Source organism: Hyperoodon ampullatus (assembly GCF_949752795.1).
Source record: "Hyperoodon ampullatus genome assembly, chromosome: 2".
In the NCBI taxonomy this organism is placed as follows: Eukaryota; Metazoa; Chordata; class Mammalia; order Artiodactyla; family Ziphiidae; genus Hyperoodon; species Hyperoodon ampullatus.
In genome coordinates, this window is record NC_136915.1 from 97,266,534 (window position 1) to 97,286,480 (window position 19,947).

Sequence of the window (19,947 nt, forward strand, 5' to 3'; positions counted from 1 at the left end):
AAGAAAGCTATGGAGTTTGGAGTAAGTGGATGCTGTTAGTGATGTGCTGATAAATGTTTTAACAACTGGCTCTTTGGGGAGGGGAAGGAAAGTCCTACTTTTCAATGTTTGCTGATTTCCATGGTGTGGATACGTCCATCATGGCCAATTTTAAGCTATCAGTGTCATTGAGCATGGAGTTGGGAAGAGACGAGCACAGTCAGCTCTTGCCAACTCAGACAAGTGAACTCTAGTCCACAGCTGCATGTGGCCCTGATGGAAACAGAGGATTCTGTCAGGCAGTAGTGGAGGATCCATTTAAGAGATAAAGTGGGGCTTCCCTGGTGGCGTAGTGGTTGAGAATCCAGTGCAGGGGACACGGGTTCAAGCCCAGGTCCAGGAGGATCCCACATGCCACAGAGCAGCTAAGCCAGTGCACCACAACTACTGAAACTGCGCCCTAGAGCCTGCAAGCCACAACTAGTGAAGCCCACGTGCCTAGAGCCCGTGCTCTGCAACAAGAGAAGCCACCGCAGTGAGAAGCCTGCGCACCACAACAAAGAGTAGCCCCCACTCTCCACAACTAGGGAAAACCCACGCACAGCAACAAAGACCCAACGCAGCCAAAAATAAATAAATAAATAAATAAATAAATGAATGAATAAATAAATATTTTAAAAAGAGAGATAAAATGAACCACTGGTTCGGCCATAAAGACAGATAATAACAGGTGTTGACAAGGATTTGGAGAAATTGAAACCTTCATACATTGCTGGGAGGAATATTAAATGGTGCAACCACTGTGGAAGACAATTCAGTAGTTCATCAAAAAGTTAAGCATAGAGTTACCTTTTGACCCAGCAACTCCACTGCGAAGTATTCCCAAGAGATTGAAAATATATGTTCACACAAAAACTTGCATGTGAATATTCATAATAGCATTATTAATAATAGTCCCCAAATAGAAACAACCCAAATGTCCATCAACTGATGAATGGATAAATAAAATGTGGTACATCCGTACAATGGAACATTAATGAGCCATAATATTAAGTACTGATACATCCTACAACATGGATGAACCTTGAAAACAATGTGCTAAGTAGAAGAAGCCAGATGGAAACAGCCACATATTGTAGGATTCCATTTCTATGAAATGTCCAGAATAGGCAAATCCATAAAGACAGAAAGTAGATTGTGGTATCCAGGGTCTGGGAAGATGGTGAGTGACTGCTAATGAGTAAGCATTTGACGACTCTTAAACCCCAGTTTGAAAAACAGTGTACTAGGAGATCGTGGTGTTGCAGCTTGCTCATGTATATTTGTTCCTTTGGAGTTACGGAAGCCTTGTCTGTTGACTTGGTTCTCTAGGCTAGAAGTCTGTCCTCCAGGTTCAAGTTCTCCATCATAAACAGCTAACACGTCCAAACACTAAGCTATCCTTGGAGAGTTTTGCATAAGCCAGGACCTAGATGGCCTGTTTCTTTCAGGCGTGATTAAAAGCCCAGGTGAAAACATTTAATGGAACATTTTGATCTCATTAAAAATCAAGGAAGGCACATCTTTGAAATACAATCTCATAAAGCCCTGCCTTGTAGACAGATGTGTGCACCAAACTCTCACCTATCAGAAAGGGATTAGAATTTATAAAGGGACATTTTGTTTCCTGGCTACAAAGCCATTTCAATCCTAGGGATATTTACAAGCAATATGAAAAGCCCACTGCACCTGATGGACTGGCCGCTGTTACCGAGTGTCATAAATGTCAACGACCAGGCTTTCTCTTGGAGAGATTAGCTTTGGGGGAGTTGCTGGGGGAAAAAGGACAGATGTTGTTTCATATGTATGCGTAGACTAGGATCAGAGAAGAGGGTGAGTCAGCGTGGGTGGTAAACATCAGGGGAACCGAGGAGGATCGAACTGCTGCTGTCATCTTTGCCGTTAGGGCAGAAATGTCACCTGGCTCCTTTCTCCCTGTCCTATTGCCAGAAAGAGGAGAGAAGGACCTGGGTGACCCCTCCACGTGCCCTCTCTTCTTTAACCAGTAGCTGGCTTCTTCTTCTTTAACCAGTTTACAAAGAGCATTCCTGAACCTAATCTCCTAATTGTCTTGATAGTTTGATGTTAGTCAGTTTAGGGGGAAGGAATCTGTTCATCATCTTAGCAGAGTGTTAGCACCCCTGTTCTATGGGGGAGGGAACTGAAGTACGCGGAGATTTAATAACGGGCCCATAATTATATAGTTTGGGGGCGTCAGGCCAAGATGAGAGTCTAGATCTTTTGGCTGTAATCTGGAGTGTCTGCACAGCTCCAGAGCTATTCTCAAGTCATGACTTTTGCTCACCATTCAGTCACTCAACAAATACTTATTGTTTTACATTTATCATTTATTTTATTTTTTTTAATTTTTTTGAAGTATGTTGATTTACAATGTTGTGTTTAGTTTCTGTTGTACAGCAAAGTGACTATTTACACATATCTATATATTCTTTTTCATATTCTTTTCCATTATGGTTTATCACAGGATATTGAATACATTTCCCTGTGCTATACAGTAGGACCTTGTTAACAAATACTTATTGATAGCTATTGTGTGTCAGGCACTCTTCTGAGCCCTTTGGCTGCATCAGTGAGCAAAAACAAAGATCCCTGTTCTTCTGGAGCTTACATCTGATCTGGAGTGAGGGCAGGGGCAGAACTAGACAATAAATATAATGAATAACTAAGTTATAAAGTGGGTTTGAAGGTGATACGTGCTATGGAAAAAAGTCATTCGGGATTTGAGGGTCAGTGGGACTGAGGGGAGTGGATTACAGCTGTAAACAGGGAGGTCAGGGCAGTAGCGATAATAGCAAGGGGGTTTGTGGGACTAAAGGGAAGATGCATGTGAAGTGCCCAGTCCAGAGCCTGGCACATGGGTGGTCGTAAGCCCTCATTAGCGGCAGCTGTTATCACGGTACCAGTCCTGTCTCCTAAGAGCCCCCAACCAAGACTGTGCCCAAAATGGACAAGCAGCTTAGTTAACAGACAGGTTAGACCTCAGGGTCAGGGGCCTGTCTGGCCCAGAGCATGGTGCCACAAACTGCCGCAGCTGGGTGTAGAGACCCCGTATCTGCTTTGTGTGTTGTGTCCACGGCCAAACCAGCAGGGCAGGTCCTGCTGGGGACACCAAGCACCATCTCTGCTGTCTTTGATCAGAATGGAATCTGGAATTCCAGAGTAGAATATGTGAAAGAAGGGGCAATGTAAGGCCAGGGCTTCCCCATACTCCTGAGATCCCCAGGGCTCCTGACGCCGTGTTGCTAGGCAACAGCACACAGATTGAGGACAGCTGTCAGGGGTCAGCCTGCTTGGGGTGTGTCAGCTGGTGCCTGCTCTGGGAGAGAGGGGGCATCGCTTGTAGGTAGAGGTAACGACTGACTAAGCAGGGGGATTAAAGGAAGGCCAAAAAGGCATCCTTAACTCCGTGATTCTGCCTCATGCCTGCAATTTCACCTTTAGGGATTTGCTCTTTCAAGTAAAGATGGGTGTTAAACTTTTTTTGAGTGTGGAACTTTTGATTCAAACAAAACCTAAACTGAGAAGACTAGCATGTTAAACAGATTTTTAAAAACAACCTTGCGCCATTAAAGTGGGGGAATCCCCACTCCCCTTTGAAGGGTCTGGCTTTCTAAACCCCTAGACTCTGGAGCAGAATTTGAAAGTGCCTGGGTTAAAATATTTCAGCCCCCTGTTAAAAAAGTGAACAGCCTGTTGTGGGGTAAAAATATTAAGCCACTTAAAAATTATGAATGCATTATTATAGATTTCAATGATTTTCCTGTGTGTGAGGGGATGGATAACAGACTCCTTAGAGGATCTGATGAAAACAGTGCCCAGAAAAATGCATATACCTAAAATTCTGTATCTGGTTGTATGGGGAAAGTGGTCCAGGAGCCTAGATTAAAGATCCCTGTCTTGTGTGAGATGTATTTATCTGATTTGCTTCCAAATGGGATAAATATTTAAGTCTTGAGGCATAGAAGAGTGAGTTTTGAAAGAGGGCGGAAGGAGACAAAGATCTAGTGGGGAATCAGAATCTTGGAGGTACAGCCCAGGAATCTGTATTTTTAATGTGATCTCCAGACGGTTGTGATAATCAGACAGATGTAGGCACCAGAGGTTGAGGGCTGGTATGTCTAGGCCTTTAGGGCCCAGGAGACACTGCTACTGAGTCAGCAGTCTTAAAAGTGTGGGAAGGAGGGAGGGAGAGAAGGGAGGAAAGAGGGAGTCTCTCCAGTCTGATGGCTGGCGAACAATAGGAAAGGTCCTGAGAGGTCAAGGTCACTGTGTCTCTGAGCCTCAGCGGACCATCCACCCAAAACCTGAGTGAGGACACTCCAAAGCCAAAAGAACAAAGAACAGGAGTTTGGGAAACCATCCAGCTAGGGCTGGGCCACAGAGAAAGTCTCTTTGGGACCCTGATGTTCAAATTCTGACATTTCACCGTGGTTTTCCATGTTCTGTGCTAAGTAGAGCTCACTCCTCCCTCCCAATGAAGGGCTGGTCTCTCCTTGACAGTCAGGATTGTTTAATGGGATCTGCTCCCATCTAGGTCAGAGGCTTTCCAAGCAAAGTGGCATTTGCAGCTGAACCAACAAATACCTACTGACCCCACTGTACCAGCTCAGGTGTTTGCCTGGTGCACCCGGCCCCCATATTGACATTCTCCCCAAAGGATCTGCCCTTCAGGGATGGTGAGAGGAGAAGGGGCTGAGCCTGCAGCTGGGGAAAGAGCAGGCGGGGGGGCCTCCTCCAGACTCCAATGCCTCTAGTCAGAATCCAGGTTTACTTAAGAACCTGTTTCTTGATGCAGGCCCTGTCCCAGCCAAGACAAACCCAAGTTGTGTTGATCGCCTGCTTCCTTGGTGGCTGTGTCTTTGTGCAGCACTGGCTCGGTGACTCTTAAGACTCAGGATCTGAGACTCTGCTTGGCTCTGTCTGTTCTGTCTGTGGGGGAAGGTGGCCAAGGGGTTACCACTCTCCCCAGCAGTCTCTGGGCGGTGATTCTTTGTTTTACTGTCATTGTTTTACTCAAGTGTAGCCATTTATCCAAACTGAACAAGTTAAGATTTGTGCATTTCAATGTATATAAATTTTTGCTAAAAATAAAAAAAAAACTAGAAAAAATAACAACTTCCAGTGGGGAGGAGTAGATAGAAGTAAATGAGGACTGCATAGAGGTAGATGAGCAAGAATGGCAGAAACTGATAAGTATGGAGGCTGGGTGATGGGTACATAGGGGTCATCATATTCTGTCTTTTTAAAATATATATTTGAGGGACTTCCCTGGTGGCACAGTGGTTAAGAATCTGCCTGCCAATGCAGGGGACATGGGTTCAAGTCCTGGTCCGGGAAGATCCCACATGCCACAGAGCAACTAAGCCTGTGCGCCACAACTACTGAGCCTGCATGCCACAAGAAGCCCACGCGCCTAGAGCCCGTGCTCCACAAGAGAAGCCACCGTAATGCGAAGCCCGCGCACAGCAACGAAGACCCAACGCAGCCAAAAATAAATAAATAAATTTATTAAAAAAAATAAAAATATATATGAAATTTATTGTAGTAAAAAGTGAAGAAATAAAAAAGACTTAGAAATGTCTGCTTTCTCTTAGAAATATCCCTCCCCAATCAAGAATCTTAAAGAAACTCATACCCTTTACCCTAGTAATCCCACTTCTGGGAATCTCTCCAAAGGAAATAATCAGAGATACACATAAAGCTTCATTGTAGTCCTATTTAAAATAAGGAAAAATTGGACAAAACTCAATGTCTGACAACAGGAAAATGGTTAGAGAAATTATGGTGCAAACTTAAAGACACAGGAGAGTGCTTGTGACCTAAAATGTAAAAAAAAGTCAGAAGAAGAAACCACATACCATATGATCTTCATTTTGTTTTTTATTTATTTATTTTAGGCTGTGTTGGGTCTTTGTTGCAGTGCGCGGGCTTCTCATTCTGGTGGCTTCTTTTGCTGTGGAGCACGGGCTCTAGGCGCGCGGCTTCAGTAGTTGTGGCACGTGGGCTCAATAGCTGTGGCTCACAGGCTCTAGAGCGCAGGCTCAGTAGTTGTGGCGCACAGGCTTAGTTGCTCCACGGCATGTGGGATCTTCCCTGACCAGGGGTCAAACCCGTGTCCCCTGCACTGGCAGGCAGATTCTCAACCACTGTGTCGCCAGGGAAGCCCCTTCATTTTGTTTTTTAAAATGCATATGCATGTATAGAAAATGAATTTGAAAAAAAATACAATAAAATGTTACAACTAGTGATCTCTGCTTGGTAGGCTTATGGCAGATTTTAATTTTCTTTTTAATTCTAGCCTGTATTTTCAGCTTTTCTACAATTAACATTTATTACTTTGATAATTATTTTAAAAACTGAGAAGTGCCTCTTTTTTTTTTTTTTTTTTTTTTTTTTGCGGTACGCGGGCCTCTCACTGTTGTGGCCTCTCCCGTTGAGGAGCACAGGCTCCGGACGTGCAGGCTCAGCGGCCATGGCTCACAGGCCCAGCTGCTCTGCAGCATGTGGGATCTTCGCGGACCGGGGCACAAACCCGTGTCCCCTGCATCGGCAGGCAGACTCTCAACCACTGCGCCACCAGGGAAGCCCAGAAGTGCCATTTTGAAGGAAGAGGGGAAAAGGTGGAAAGAAGGACAGATTTCCATGCACACACCAACCATAACATAATGAGGTATTGGAACTGGAAGGAATCTTAGAAGCTAGAAATCGCCTAAATCCAACTTCCTCATTTTACAAATGAGAAGACCGAGGCCCAGAGTGTCGAATGCCCAACTAAGCCATTTGTTCTTAGTCTCCCTGACTGCTTGTTTTAGCAGCTCACTGAGCCCTCATGGCCCCAGGAGCTTTGCAGCCTATGCCATACCCACAATGTTAACAACTGGAGGCCCTGTTTGGGAAGGAGCCCTTGGACTCTCCAGTCAGTCTGGGCCACCCGTTGCCAGTGTCCTTGGCCAGCTGGGCTGGAGAAATGCCCTGGCAGGAAGAAGGCCACTGGAACTCTAGACCTCACTGCCACCCAATCACCAGTGCTTGTCCTTCGGACAGTCGTAGCTGGCCATCTCTGTCTTCTCAGCTCTGCTGTGGCAGAGGTTACATCTAGGCAGCTAGGCTATTTTTTTGTCAGGTCTGGCTTGTCATGACTTTCAAACCATCATGAGTTGAAAAAGAAACAGTGTGGTTCAATGGTTCGTGTCAAGCTGGAGTCAGAGACATGTTGCGATCTTTGCCAGAGTCCCTAGACACTGTCTTCATCTGTTTAGACTGCTAAAACCAAATACGATAGACTGGGTGGCTTAAAACGTGAACAGTTTATTTCTCACAGTTCTGGAAAGTTCACAGTTCTGGGAAGTCCAAGATCAAGGTGCTGGCAGATCCAGTATCTGGTGAGAGCATTCTTGCTGGTTTGCAGACAGCCGTCTTCATGCTATATCCTTACCAGGCCTGAGAGAGGGCTAGCTCGGCTTCTCTTCTTCTAAGGGCAGTACTCCCTTCATGGGAGCTCCACCCTCATGACTAAATTATCTCCCAAAGGCTCCACCTACAAATACCATCATTTTAGCGCTTCAACATCTGAATTTCGGGAGGGACACAAACACACAGTTCATAACAGACATCAAGATCCTTCTCTGGAGAAAGCGGGGCCAGCAAGAGTGTACAATGACAAATAATTGTAGAGAACGGTGGAATACCGGAAATTAGCACGTGCATAAGTGTTTATAGTCTGTCTCCTCCCCAGTGAATCCCCACCTTCCCCGCCTCATACACATCTACGCTCCTTGAGAGCTGTGATTTTGTCTCAGACGCCACTGCTTCACTAGAACCTAGCACACAATAGGCCCTCAGTAAACACTTGTTGAACATGGAATGAGTGAACATCATTTTCCTAGAACGTAGAAGACCTGACATGTTCCAAGTTAACAGTATTTCCAGGATTTAAATATTTTAATTCCAAAAGAGCAGAATGTTTGAAAAAAAGTAGTTTTTAGCATTAATATTTATTTGCACAACTGCAATGCAATGCTTTCAAAGAGTTGTCAATGGCAAACACCTAAGCATCAGGGAACCACCATGGGCATCTCCAGGGAGACTGTCATGATGTCCACTCCAGTCTGTTGTCTTCCACTCCTTCCTCCACTCCTCCCTCTTGAACTTGGCCATCCAATTAGCTGACATACATAATCTTATTTGGGGGATATTTCTTAAATTTAGACTACCAGATGATCCTGCTTCTACTCTCTGGGGGACTTATTAGGATAAGTCAGAGATTGGGCATGTTCCTGTAGCATAACTTTTTTTAAAACTTGTGATAAAATACACATAACATAAAATGTACCATCCTAATCATTTTTAAGTGTACAGTTCAGGCATTAAGGACATTCACATTGTTGTGCTAGCGTCGCCACCATCCATCAACAGAATTATTTTCATCTTGCAAAACTGAAACTCTGTACTCAGGCGCCCAGCTGCTGGCAACCACTGTTCTGCTTTCTCTTTTCCTGAACTTGACTACTCTGCGCACCTATACGCGGACTCAGACAGCATTTGTTCGTTTGTGACTGGCTTATTTCACCTGGCATAATTTTCAGCTTTATGACTGCTGTGGATTTTGGCTGGGGAGGGGTACCAACGCCAGCCCTAGGTAGAGCTGAGAAGTAAGGAGGGGCTTATCCCCAGCTAGCCCACTTTCCTGCCTCATACTTCCCTGAGTTCCCACCGACTTCAGGTCCCTACTCACAGCGAAGTGGCCTCACCCCCTCATCCCATCTCCTGCTTACATGGAGACAGCCTCTGATTTGCTTTGTGTGGGCCGTGTGTCCATGCCTTGGCAGAGGACAGATAGCCACCTCATCTGACAATCCCGCCTAGATGGAATAGAATAAGGAGGGGATGTATCCTTCAAAGAGGCTCTGCTGCATGGGAGGGAGCTGTGGATAGTGGGCAGGCAAGAACCACACGCGTCCCTGACGGGGAGGTCCTCCAACCAGGTTTAAGTGCCTTTCAGCCTTCCCTTTCCACATGGCGCCAGGCTTGACTGTTTCCCCTTTGGGCCCTGTTCACAAAGGTTTTGATGCCTTGGCTTTTGTTGCAAAGTTTTCAGCAGCTTGAGTGTCAGTGCCGGGCCCCAGACACACTTTCACTGAGTGTGACTGTAGCCCACACAGGCTGCCCTCAAACACCAGCAGCCTGGAACACAGGCTACGGACTCAGATTGCCTGGGTTCGGTCCTAGCTTGGCAATCTCCAGGCTATGTGGCCTTGAGCAGGTAACTTCACTTCTTGACGCCTCAGTTTTCCCATCAGTAAAATGGCAAAATAATAATACCTACTCCATTAAGATGTTTTGAAGATTGAAAAACCTACTGCTGTAAGTGCTTGACCTGTATCATCTTATTTATGATCACAACCAACCTACTACCTGTGGGAAAAAGGCACCCCCTTTCTTGGCACACTGCCTAGCATGAAGAACTTGAGCTAGATTTCAACTTTACTCACACTCTGTGTTGGGCAGCCTTCTGGAGAGCCTATATACACTGTACACAGCAGCCTTGCCATGAGGCAGGCACTTGTGTGTCCTCATTTTCCAGATGAGGCAGCTGTGGCTGAGAGAAGTTGAGCCCCATGTGGTGATGGGGTGTGGAATCCCTTCTAGCTTGCCTATTTACTTAGTGCATGTGCCAAAGAAGCTAAGCACCACCTGTGCCGTGGACCACATCCCTTTGGCACCAGCTCATCACCTTACACCTTGTGCATCTTCCACAGTAGACAGCGACCACATGCCTCTCTAGCACTTAATCTGTAGACCGGTGATACCAATCTCTAGTCTTTAATCTATTGCTTTGACAATCATTTAAAAAACGAAGACATGTTATTTGAAAGAAGGGGGAAAGGTGGAAAGAAGCACACATTTGCATCCAGGCACCATCCTGGCTTGGTGATTATTTTTTCATTTCAGCAGTCCACTCATTGCCCAGACAGCAAGGACCCCAAACATTGTGGGTCTGAGTGAATCCTTCTTCTGGAGCTGAAAGATCAGCGTTACCAATATTTGGCAAAGCAGATTCCAGCTTTGGGGGTTTTCCCTCTAATTTCTTGTGTTCCCTAGGAGCATTACATGTGGCTGGGTGATTTGGGGGGGGCAGATTAAGTAAGATGCCCACCCCTCATTTTCAAACCCTTCCCTTCTTTCCCCGATGAACAGGCAGCAGTCACTGCTTCCTGTGCCCCATTTACAATTGTGATTTGTGTCATATCTTTGTGAATGGGGAGAACAAGGAATTGTATGCTGGACATATGAATTAAATCTATTCGTGTGTCTCCTTTGTGAATCTGTATATTATGCAGACCGTATGCTCTCAAAGACAGATCACTGGTTAAACTGAGGTGCTGTGGGGGAATTGATTTGTTCACAGAACTCTGAATATAATTGAGAAGCGCTGCCAGTTATGTCTCTGATTTAACTGTCTGTCTAAGCCTATGTCTTGGATGGTGAGATCGCAAAGTATAGTTCAGATTTGAACTATGTGGCAGCAGAGCCAGCCACATTGGGTGGTGTAAATATCCCCACGTGACATGAAGTAAAGTAGCACATATTGAAAGGGAGACTTTCTAAGGTTCGGAACCAGCATTTTCCTGGCAAACCTCCCACCAGAGCGGGACCCAGGGGACACCAAATGAAAGACGATGCAAAGAGAAGCAGGCTTGGCCCATGTGTCTCTGAGAGGCCAAATGCAGTCAGAGTGACTGAAATGATCTGCTCGAACAGATTAGATGTTTTAACACCAATTCTCAGGCCTCAGAAGCGAGCCTGGCTGCTGGCAGACAACCAACACTGCCTTGCTTAATTTTTAGATTTGGCTGTTAAATTTCTCCCAGTGTGAGTTTGTGTTTGATGGGACTTATGAGGGTGGAAGATTCCTGGTAGCAAAGCCTGAGTTCTAGCTCAGTGACTTACCAGCTGTGTGACCTTGGACAAGCCATTTCACCCCATGGAGAGTGTTTACTCATCTGTGCAATGGAGGAAACACCCCCTGCTCTGCTTGCCTTCTGGGGAGTTTAAAGATCAAATAAGATGGTGTTTGGGAATGTAAAAGCACTGTGCAGATGACAGGCATAACTACGTTCGTGGGCAGAACATTGAATCCGTTCTGCCTGATTCACTCAATTCTCCATTTAATTTACATACTGTGGATTTTACCCCTCTTTCTTGCAGCAAAACCCTTTGGAGAGTATCATTTTTAGACCTGAATTGATATATATGTAGTTGCCTTATTTATCCTCAGAGTCCTCTGGGTTGAAGAAAAGAATGGAATTAAGAGGAAAAGTAGATCCAGAGTGATGGTAGCTCAGGGGCACAAAGAATTCCCACCCAGATGTTCTTTCTTTCCTAGATGACACTGACATCTAATCTAAAGCCAAAGCTTCTCATCAAAAGTTAGGCTCGGGCTTCCCTGGTGGCGCAGTGGTTGAGAGTCCGCCTGCCGATGCAGGGGACGTGGGTTCGTGCTCCGGTCTGGGAAGATCTCACATGCCGCGGAGCGGTTGGGCCCGTGAGCCATGGCCGCTGAGCCTGCGCGTCCAGAGCCTGTGCTCCGCAACAGGAGAGGCCACGGCAGTGAGAGGCCCACGTACCGCAAAAAGAAAAAAAAAAAAAAAAGTTAGGCTCACAATTCCCCCAACTCCTCCTCCTACTCCGCATCTGCTCCCTCTGGATGAAAGTGCCCAGTTTATGCGTTGCTGTCCTGAGCCACACTGGACACAACATCTAGTACCTCTAAGTGCTGGGCAGACAATATATATTTGGTAAATATTTATATTAGAAGACAATATATATAGAATATATAGACGTAGAGTATATATATATTGTCTTATATAGAAGACAATAAAAATGGAGCTCTAAAATTGTTCTCTCATCACCCTAAGTTTCTGAAACTACAAATTAAGAAACAACATGTTTACTATACTTCCACAAGTCTGAAATAACACTGCTTCTAAGACCAAAAGAAAGCCTATGCTTAGTAGATGGGCCTGGAGTGAATAGCATAAGGTACAGGGAACCCCTAGTGTGTCTAAGGTTCCATGGAAGCCACGAGAAGCCAAGCTAGCACAGGAGAAATTGAACTGTTTTTTATGTACCAAAAAGAAAGGAAAAACTCCATCAGTTAAAACATGACACGATGCTTCCTTAATTGTGTCAGTTATAAGCCACAACTTGATTTCACAGATGTTAAAGTGTGAAAGAAATATGCATCTTAAAAGAGATGAAAGGCAGTCTATTTAACCCCTCCGAAAAGTAAAGATTTCTTTTTTTGGTTCTGATACATTCTTAGGTTAGCCAACTTCAAACTGTCTCGGTTTTAGCACCAGCTCCTTGCATTTATATATTATGCAATCATCCTTTCATATGGGTAGAAGGGGGACATTAATTCTATTTTTCTTATGGATACAGTAGTACAAAGTACTTTAGGGCTTGAATATAGTTTTTGGTAAGTGAGGATTGGAAAATGCTTATCAGAGCCAAATTCACATTAATTCTATGGACTGTTATTTATTTATTTATTTATTTTTGCGGTACGCGGGCCTCTCACTGTTGTGGCCTCTCCCATTGCGGGGCACAGGCTCCGGACGCACAAGCTCAGCGGCCATGGCTTACGGGCCCAGCCGCTCCGCGGCATGTGGGATCTTCCCGGACCGGGGCACAAACCCGTGTCTCCTGCATCGGCAGGCGGACTCTCAACCACTGCGCCACTAGGGAAGCCCTGGACTGTTATTTATTATGAGATTTAAAAGAGTCAGAAATGTTGAAGAGTATTTGGCACGTTTATTGTGCTTTCTTTTTCCCAAGTAGTACTTTCTGTGATTTTTGATGTGGCTCCTGCTGTTTTATTTAATGCTTGATTTGGCAGTTTTGTTGTTGTTATTCAGTTTATTCTTAGTTCAGGTAAAGCAACTGAACTGTGAGTTTTCATTGCACAGAGAAATTAGGCGTGAATAGGCTCATGTGATGAGAACCCATCACCTGCCTGGGCTAAATGTGACATTTTCATAAAATTCGAGGTGGGAATTCATAGTTTTTCTGGGCAGGAGAGAGCATGAAGAATGCAAGGAAATCAGGGAAATAGAAATACAGCTTTTGTGACAATCCTTTGTAAATTTTTCATGGACCAGTCCCTGCTCATAAATTCTGCAGTTTGGGGACAAGAAAAATTCCACCTGTTTGTAGCCTGTTCTTTAGTTACCTTCTCACATTCCTCTGGCCTATCAGGACATTTATACACAACCGCAAAGAGAGTCATTAAAAAAAAAAAAAGGGGGCTTCCCTGGTGGCGCAGTGGTTGGGAGTCCGCCTGCCGATGCAGGGGACGCGGGTTCGTGCCCCGGTCCGCGAAGATCCCACATGCCACGGAGTGGCTGGGCCCTTGAGCCATGGCTGCTGAGCCTGCGCGTCCGGAGCCTGTGCTCCGCAACGGGAGAGGCCACAGCGGTGAGAGGCCCGCGTACCGCAAAAAAAAAAAAAAAAAAAAAAAAAAAAAAGGCGGGGGGCGGTTTCTAGGGACTAGACCATGGCCAGTGGAGAGGAATGATCCAATAACCGTAGCTCCTGTACGTGTTTGATAACGATCATTTGGTTCCATGATGCCTTGTTCCCTGCCGGGGTCCCAGGGCCCGTTACTGTGATGATGAGTGTCAGTAGCCATTGTGCTGGGCAGGAAGTGGGTAGGAAGCTGTTAATGTTTGACCACTACTAATGCACATTTTGCCCACTCTTCTCTCATCTGCAGTCTGAGTACCACTACGAGTACACTGCGTGTGACAGCTTGGGTTCCAGGTGGAGGGTCGCCGTGCCGCATACTCCGGGCCTGTGCACCAGCCTCCCTGACCCCGTCAAGGGCACCGAGTGCTGTAAGCAGCCCTGCCTCTCAGCTTTGGCCTCTGCCCCAAGCCTCCTGCCGTCCAAGTTAGGCACTTCCTGACAGTGTGGCTGCCTTAAGGAATCAGATCTCACCCCGCCCCCCTCCCACCCGGTCAGTCCTCATCCCCAAACCTCCTGAGATTTGGTGCAGAAGTGTTATTTCGTGGATGCAAACTGGGTATCTCAATTTACTTTTGTTTTATTTTCAGATTTAAATCCCATGAGAGTATAAAGTAAAAATAATTCCGGCTGTGTGCCACTTAGATATTTTCTCTGTTTGCATACATTTTCTTTTTTTGGCTGTGCATTTCTCTCCAACCTACACTCACCAGCCACAGTCACTCACTTAGGAAAGATTGTGATTTGCAGTCATTCTTGAAAAAGAAGCCAGAGAAGATAACTTTCTGCAGAGACAGACCTTTAAAATTCACTGGGCATTACTTCAGGGAACAAGAATCTTCCCTGACTGTGGAGCTGACCGTGCAGCCGGAAAGGCAGTGACTTCCCTGCAGCTCCCACCTCACCTCTGGGACTCTGCAGCTACAACTTTGCTACCACTGGCAGCTATTTCCCCTGAGCTGTTCTTTTCATATATACAAAGGGGGGCAGTGGATAACAATAAAAATCAGGAACTAGAATCAAGGAATACTTGAAAATTTGGAAAGGAGATTGAGGGCATTTAAAATCTAAAATAAGCTTAGCCTAGTGCCTGGTTCAGTAGGTGAGCAAATAAATACTTGTTAAATTTGTGAATGGATATTGCTAAGATCTGAGTAGAACTGAGGTGTGACTAATGGAAACAAATGAGCCATCTTCAGTAAACTTGGCCAACGTTCTTGATCACTATGTGCACCTGCTATGTGAACCACAAAGATAAATAAGGCACAGTCTCCGCCTTCAGAAACGTACAGTCTGGTGGAAGGAGCAGACACCCGTTCATCCATTCATTTTTTTCAGCAAACCTTTATGTAGCCCCTGCTATGTCTGTGCCAGTCGCTGAGCCACCATCCCTAGAGGAGCTCAGAGCCTAGTGGGAGGCACACATCAATATGATGTGTTGTATGAGGTGAAAAGAACGGGAGTTATGGATGCTTAGGGATCAGGAACCGCTGGGAGAACCATTCGAGCAAAAGCTTGGAGGTGGGAGAACATCAGACACATTCAGAGAAGAGCATGTGGGCTGGGGTGGAGGCAACACGGAGGGGATGGATGGGAGTAGGGTGGAGAAAGGTCTGTAGTGGGGGATCAAGCCGGAAAGTTAGGTTGGGGGAAAATTGGGGAAGAATTTGAATGCCAGGCTGAGAGCTTAATTCTATAACCAAAAGTGGGGATGGTGCCTGATTATTTTTTAAATAACAGAAATAATAGTACATATGAGTGTTTTGGAAAGATACTTCTGACCACCGAATGAGCAAAGACAAGAAACAGGGAACTAGTTAGGAGGACATTGCAATGGTTGAACTAACAGGTCACAAGAATCCCAACTAGTACGGTGGCAGTGGGACCAGAAAGAAGAAAGAGGCCAGGAACTCAAGGGGGAAGTTCAAGGCTGAAGGGCTAGGTGCCATTCAGAGGGGTCAGCGCGAGAGACCATGCTCTTCACTGGAGAGCTCTCAGAATGGCTGAGGCTACCCCTTAGACCCCTTAGGAAACGAGACTGACAGGGACAAACCCAAAGTCCTGCAACAAGGCCCTAAATCTTTTTTTTTTTTTTTTTAATAGCAGCTTTGGGAATTCCCTGACAGTCCAGTGGTTAGGACTCGGCATTTTCACTGCCGTGGCCCAGGTTCAATCCCCTGTCAGGGAATTAAGATCCTTTAAGCCATGTGGTGTGGCCAATAAATAAATAAATAAACAGATAGATAGAATAAATAGGATAAAATAAAAGCTTTATTGAGATATAATTTACAGCAGAAGATTCAGCCCTGTAAGTTATAAAGCTCAGTGGCTTTAGAATATTCACACAGTTGCATAACTATCACCACTATCTAATTGCAGAACATTTTTGTCACCCCAAAAAGAAACATATCCATTAGCAGTCTCTCCCCATGCCCCCTCCCCCAAGTCCCTGGTGCCACAAATCTCCATTCTGTCTCTATGGATTTGCCTACTCTGGACATTCCATGGAAGTGGAATCATACAAGATGCGCCATGGCTCCAAATCTTAGTGGGGGAAACTCCCAGGTCTCCATCCTCTGCTCCTCCCCCCAGGATGCACACAACCCACCCACTTCTCCTGCGTGGCAGCAGCCTCACCACCCACCCTTGTCCCCACTCTGTGTTCCAGCCTTCTCTTGCAAAGCCGGGGAGTTTCTGGACATGAAGGACCAGTCGTGTAAGCCGTGTGCTGAGGGCCGCTACTCCCTTGGCACAGGCATCCGTTTTGACGAGTGGGATGGGCTGCCCCATGGCTTTGCCAGCCTCTCAACCAACCTGGAGATCGAGGACAGCACCACAGATTCCACTGAGAACTGCACTTCGTGAGTCGCCCCTCTCCCCACACTCCACACCCACCCCCTTAGCCCCACGCCCCCCCTTACCTCCCTGCTCCCCATATTGGGGAAGGGGCTGCAGGGAGCACTCCACAGCCTCCTCTCCTGCTCCTCGGGGTGAGGGCTAGAGCAGGCCCCCACTGGACTTCTGGACATGACATCCGCATCAGCCCAACCTTACTGACCTAAGCTTACCAGCGACTGACAGGTATTTGTGACAGGTGAAAAACACGGGGAAATAGAGACAGGTGGACAAGATCAGCAAGGGTTAAATGGCCCAGTCCCTTTAAAACACAATCCAATTGGATTCCACTATGGAATTTTGGATCAGCCAATAAACTTCCTCAACTTGATTGCAACACCATGTGCAAAGCCTTGGGTATCTTCCTGGCTTTGGTGCTAGCTTCTAAAACTGGTCTGAGTTTATGGGTTTGGGAGGATAAAGTGGGACCAGAGCTTTGGTCAGTGATGGCTGAGATCTTCCAAACCCTTTGAGACCCTGATGACCAGAAAATTCTCCAGCTCAGAAGGAAATCTTTTCAGTAATTGAAAGGCTCAGCCCAGGGTGCTTACAGAACAGGTGAGCTATCCTTATCAAATCTCTGGATATTTAATTCCTGGGATGGGAGTATCCTATCCCTGGAATTAAATGATGTGCCTTCTATAGTTCAGGCACTATTCTGGATGCTTTACGTATATTATTTTCTCTAATCCTCACAAGAACCCTTGTGACAGTGAAATAGGTATTATTGTTCCCATTACACAGATGAGGAACTGGAGGCTCAGTGAGGTTCAGTGACTTGTCCTTCATTACCTAGCTTACAACTGGGAAGACTGGAATTCACACCTGGTCCAGGCTTTCCACTGCCCCATGCTGCCACCTTCAAATAACATTTAGTTATTTGAAGGCAACATGCAAGGCAATATCCAGTCCTAGAGAGGAAAAGTAGGGGGATGCATAGATATAAAAGACAATCGTCCACTGCTCTCTGTTAAATATTGACAAAGAATACAGGAGAAAAGTACATGAAAGTTTCTCTTATACCCAAGCAATCAAAAGGATAAAAAAGGATTAATTGTATTACACCTGGATTCCTAAAGGTGGGATCAATGTCTCCCATTCCTATACTTAAATCTCCTAGAAGCACCATTGTCTGAGCCAGGCAGGAGGCCTCTAACAGTCCAATTTTAATGTTATTTTAGAGTTCAATATTATGAGTCAAAATCATTAGCATGACAATGTTGGCAGCAGAGATAAAGCTGGAGCGGATTCAAGCTGGAAGGAGAGGGAATGTGTGGGTTAAGACAAGCAACCCCCATTTTAGTCCTAACAGAGAATGTGACTGACCCTGGACGAGACGCAGGCCTGGCTCATTCGCCACGCGCGTGAAAGCAGGGTTTTCTCCCTGTCTGGGGAAGCAGTGAAAGTCCAGAAATCATTCTCTCTCAGCGAGGCCACAGCACAGACTGCTTCAGGGCCTGGATCTTAAGGCATCCCACGACATTCCCGGGAGGGGGAAAAAGGAGAAATGGAGAGGAAATGGCCACCTAGAGAGGGTTTGTGATTTCCCCACCGTGCCCCAGAAAGGCAATAACAGCTGCTATCAGGTCACCAAGTGTCTGGCTTTCCTGCTCCATTGTGTATTTACCTGAATCCAAGCCCACCGCCCCCAAACTAACCCCCGCCAGTGGTGCCTCCCACCTGCTCTGCCTCTAGCGCCTCCCAGCTGGTCTCCGCTTCCACCCCCAGCTTCCTGCAGGCCACTGTCCACTCAGCAGCCAGACGAATCTTCTTAAACACAAGTCCAATCACAGTACTTTGCTGCTCAAAACTCTGGATTCTGTGGATTCCCACTGGAATAAAATCCAATACGTTGTCACAGCCTGCAGGGCCTCTGCCCCCTGCCCCTTCTTCCAGCCTCTCTCCAGTGCCTCTCCTCCTGCTTATAGAGCTCCCGCCATCCTGGCCACCATGCTCCCGCCCTCCTGGCGCCTTTAACACGCTCTTCTCCAACTCTTCCCCCAGCTGACTCCTGCTTCACCCTCGGGTCTCTGCCTAAAAGTGACTGCCTCACAGAAGCCATCCCTGACCCCACAGGCCCCTGTTACACACACATACATCATCTTGTACTTCTCCTTATGGCACTTACCATAGTTATTACTATGTTATTAACTGCGTGACAAGTTTCTGTCTCCTCCACTAGAAACAGAATGCAAGCTCCAAGAGGGAGGGGGTCAGGGCTGTCTTGTGCTTTGCTGTGTCTCCAGTATCTAACACCTGGCACAAAGCAGACACAAAATAAATAATTGGAAACAAAACAGGCCAACTGAATGGAGTTTCCATGGCAGGTTCCTGAGCCTTCAGGGGATCATCCTTGGTTCCTGGGTAAATGTCCCAGGACTAAGGTGATGGAAACAGTCCTCAGATCCAAAACTGGGATAAGCAAAAGGGAATAAGAGTGAAAAGGGAGTCGTGGAAAGGATGCTGTACGTTCACGGAAGAGAAAGAACAGAACACCAAATACTGTGAAGGTGAAACAAGAATGAGAGAAAGCATTAAAAAGGGTCTCAAACTTTGGAAGCTTCTAAGTTTTCCTGTACAGTTTCTTCTTTCTAACCAGAATTTATAAACAGTGCTACCCAGTGTGAGCTTGGCAGCGTGTCTGGGTGGCCACCGTGTGAGAATTCCTCTTTGAAAACTTGCCTCCCTTTTCCCCAGGGCCATGGCAAAACAAAGCAGGTATAAGTAGATCACAGCTAAATGACCGAGGGCAGGTTCCTAATCTCTTCCATGCCTTGGTGTCCTCATTCTAAGAACCAGTGATAAAAATAGTACTCTTCTTAGAGGCTGTGGTAAGGATGAAATGAAATGATACTTGTAAAGATTTGGAGCGATGCCTGGCATTAGAAATCAATCAAGACATGTTATTATTGAACGTGAAGCGATCTTCACCAGGGACAGCTCTGACAAAAGTCAGAATTGTGATGCATTTTGCAAATGAAATCCACTTATGGCATCCTTTTAATTATTCATCCACCTTCAGGAGTTATTTATAGCTGATGCTGTGGAGCACTTCAGCTTTAAGTGCTGTCTCTTTTAACAAGGAGAAATCAGTACTGTTAGGTTAGCTGGGTATCTTGGATGAGCTCAGCTTAGGTATTTTGGATATGCTTCCATTTGAGAATAACACTAACTGTTGAAGAGCTGGAAGTACCGTGTTATTCTGACAAACACAGGGGGAAAACAGTGGACTAATCTGAGGTCCCCTGAACTGACCATTATTAATCACTGGAGACCTGGGCTGGTCTCAGGCACAGCAGTGAAATAGTGGGATTGTCTTTGATCACCCATTTCCCACACTCATCTGTTTAATGCCCTGAGTCCCTCTTATGTGCCAGGTCCAGGGCTTAGTGCTAGGGACACAGAAGTGAGCAAGTTAAGTTTGGTCTCTGCCCTCACAGCATCGACAAGCCAGGCAGGAAGACAAGCAATTCAAGAAGAATTAAA

General features: G+C 46.0%; 1 protein-coding gene across 2 annotated transcripts in view; it reads left to right on the plus strand.

Annotated features, from left to right (window-relative positions):
* Positions 1 to 19,947, plus strand: part of ELAPOR1 (endosome-lysosome associated apoptosis and autophagy regulator 1) — a gene marked incomplete at both ends in the record, with an annotated part of 68,806 nt that overhangs the window by 21,727 nt on the left and 27,132 nt on the right. For both annotated transcript variants that reach the window (XM_079698159.1, XM_079698160.1), the window contains 2 exons: positions 13,817 to 13,937; positions 16,235 to 16,427. In XM_079698159.1, coding sequence (XP_079554285.1) covers positions 13,817 to 13,937; positions 16,235 to 16,427 — 314 coding nt within the window. The remainder of the gene's footprint in view (positions 1 to 13,816; positions 13,938 to 16,234; positions 16,428 to 19,947) is intronic.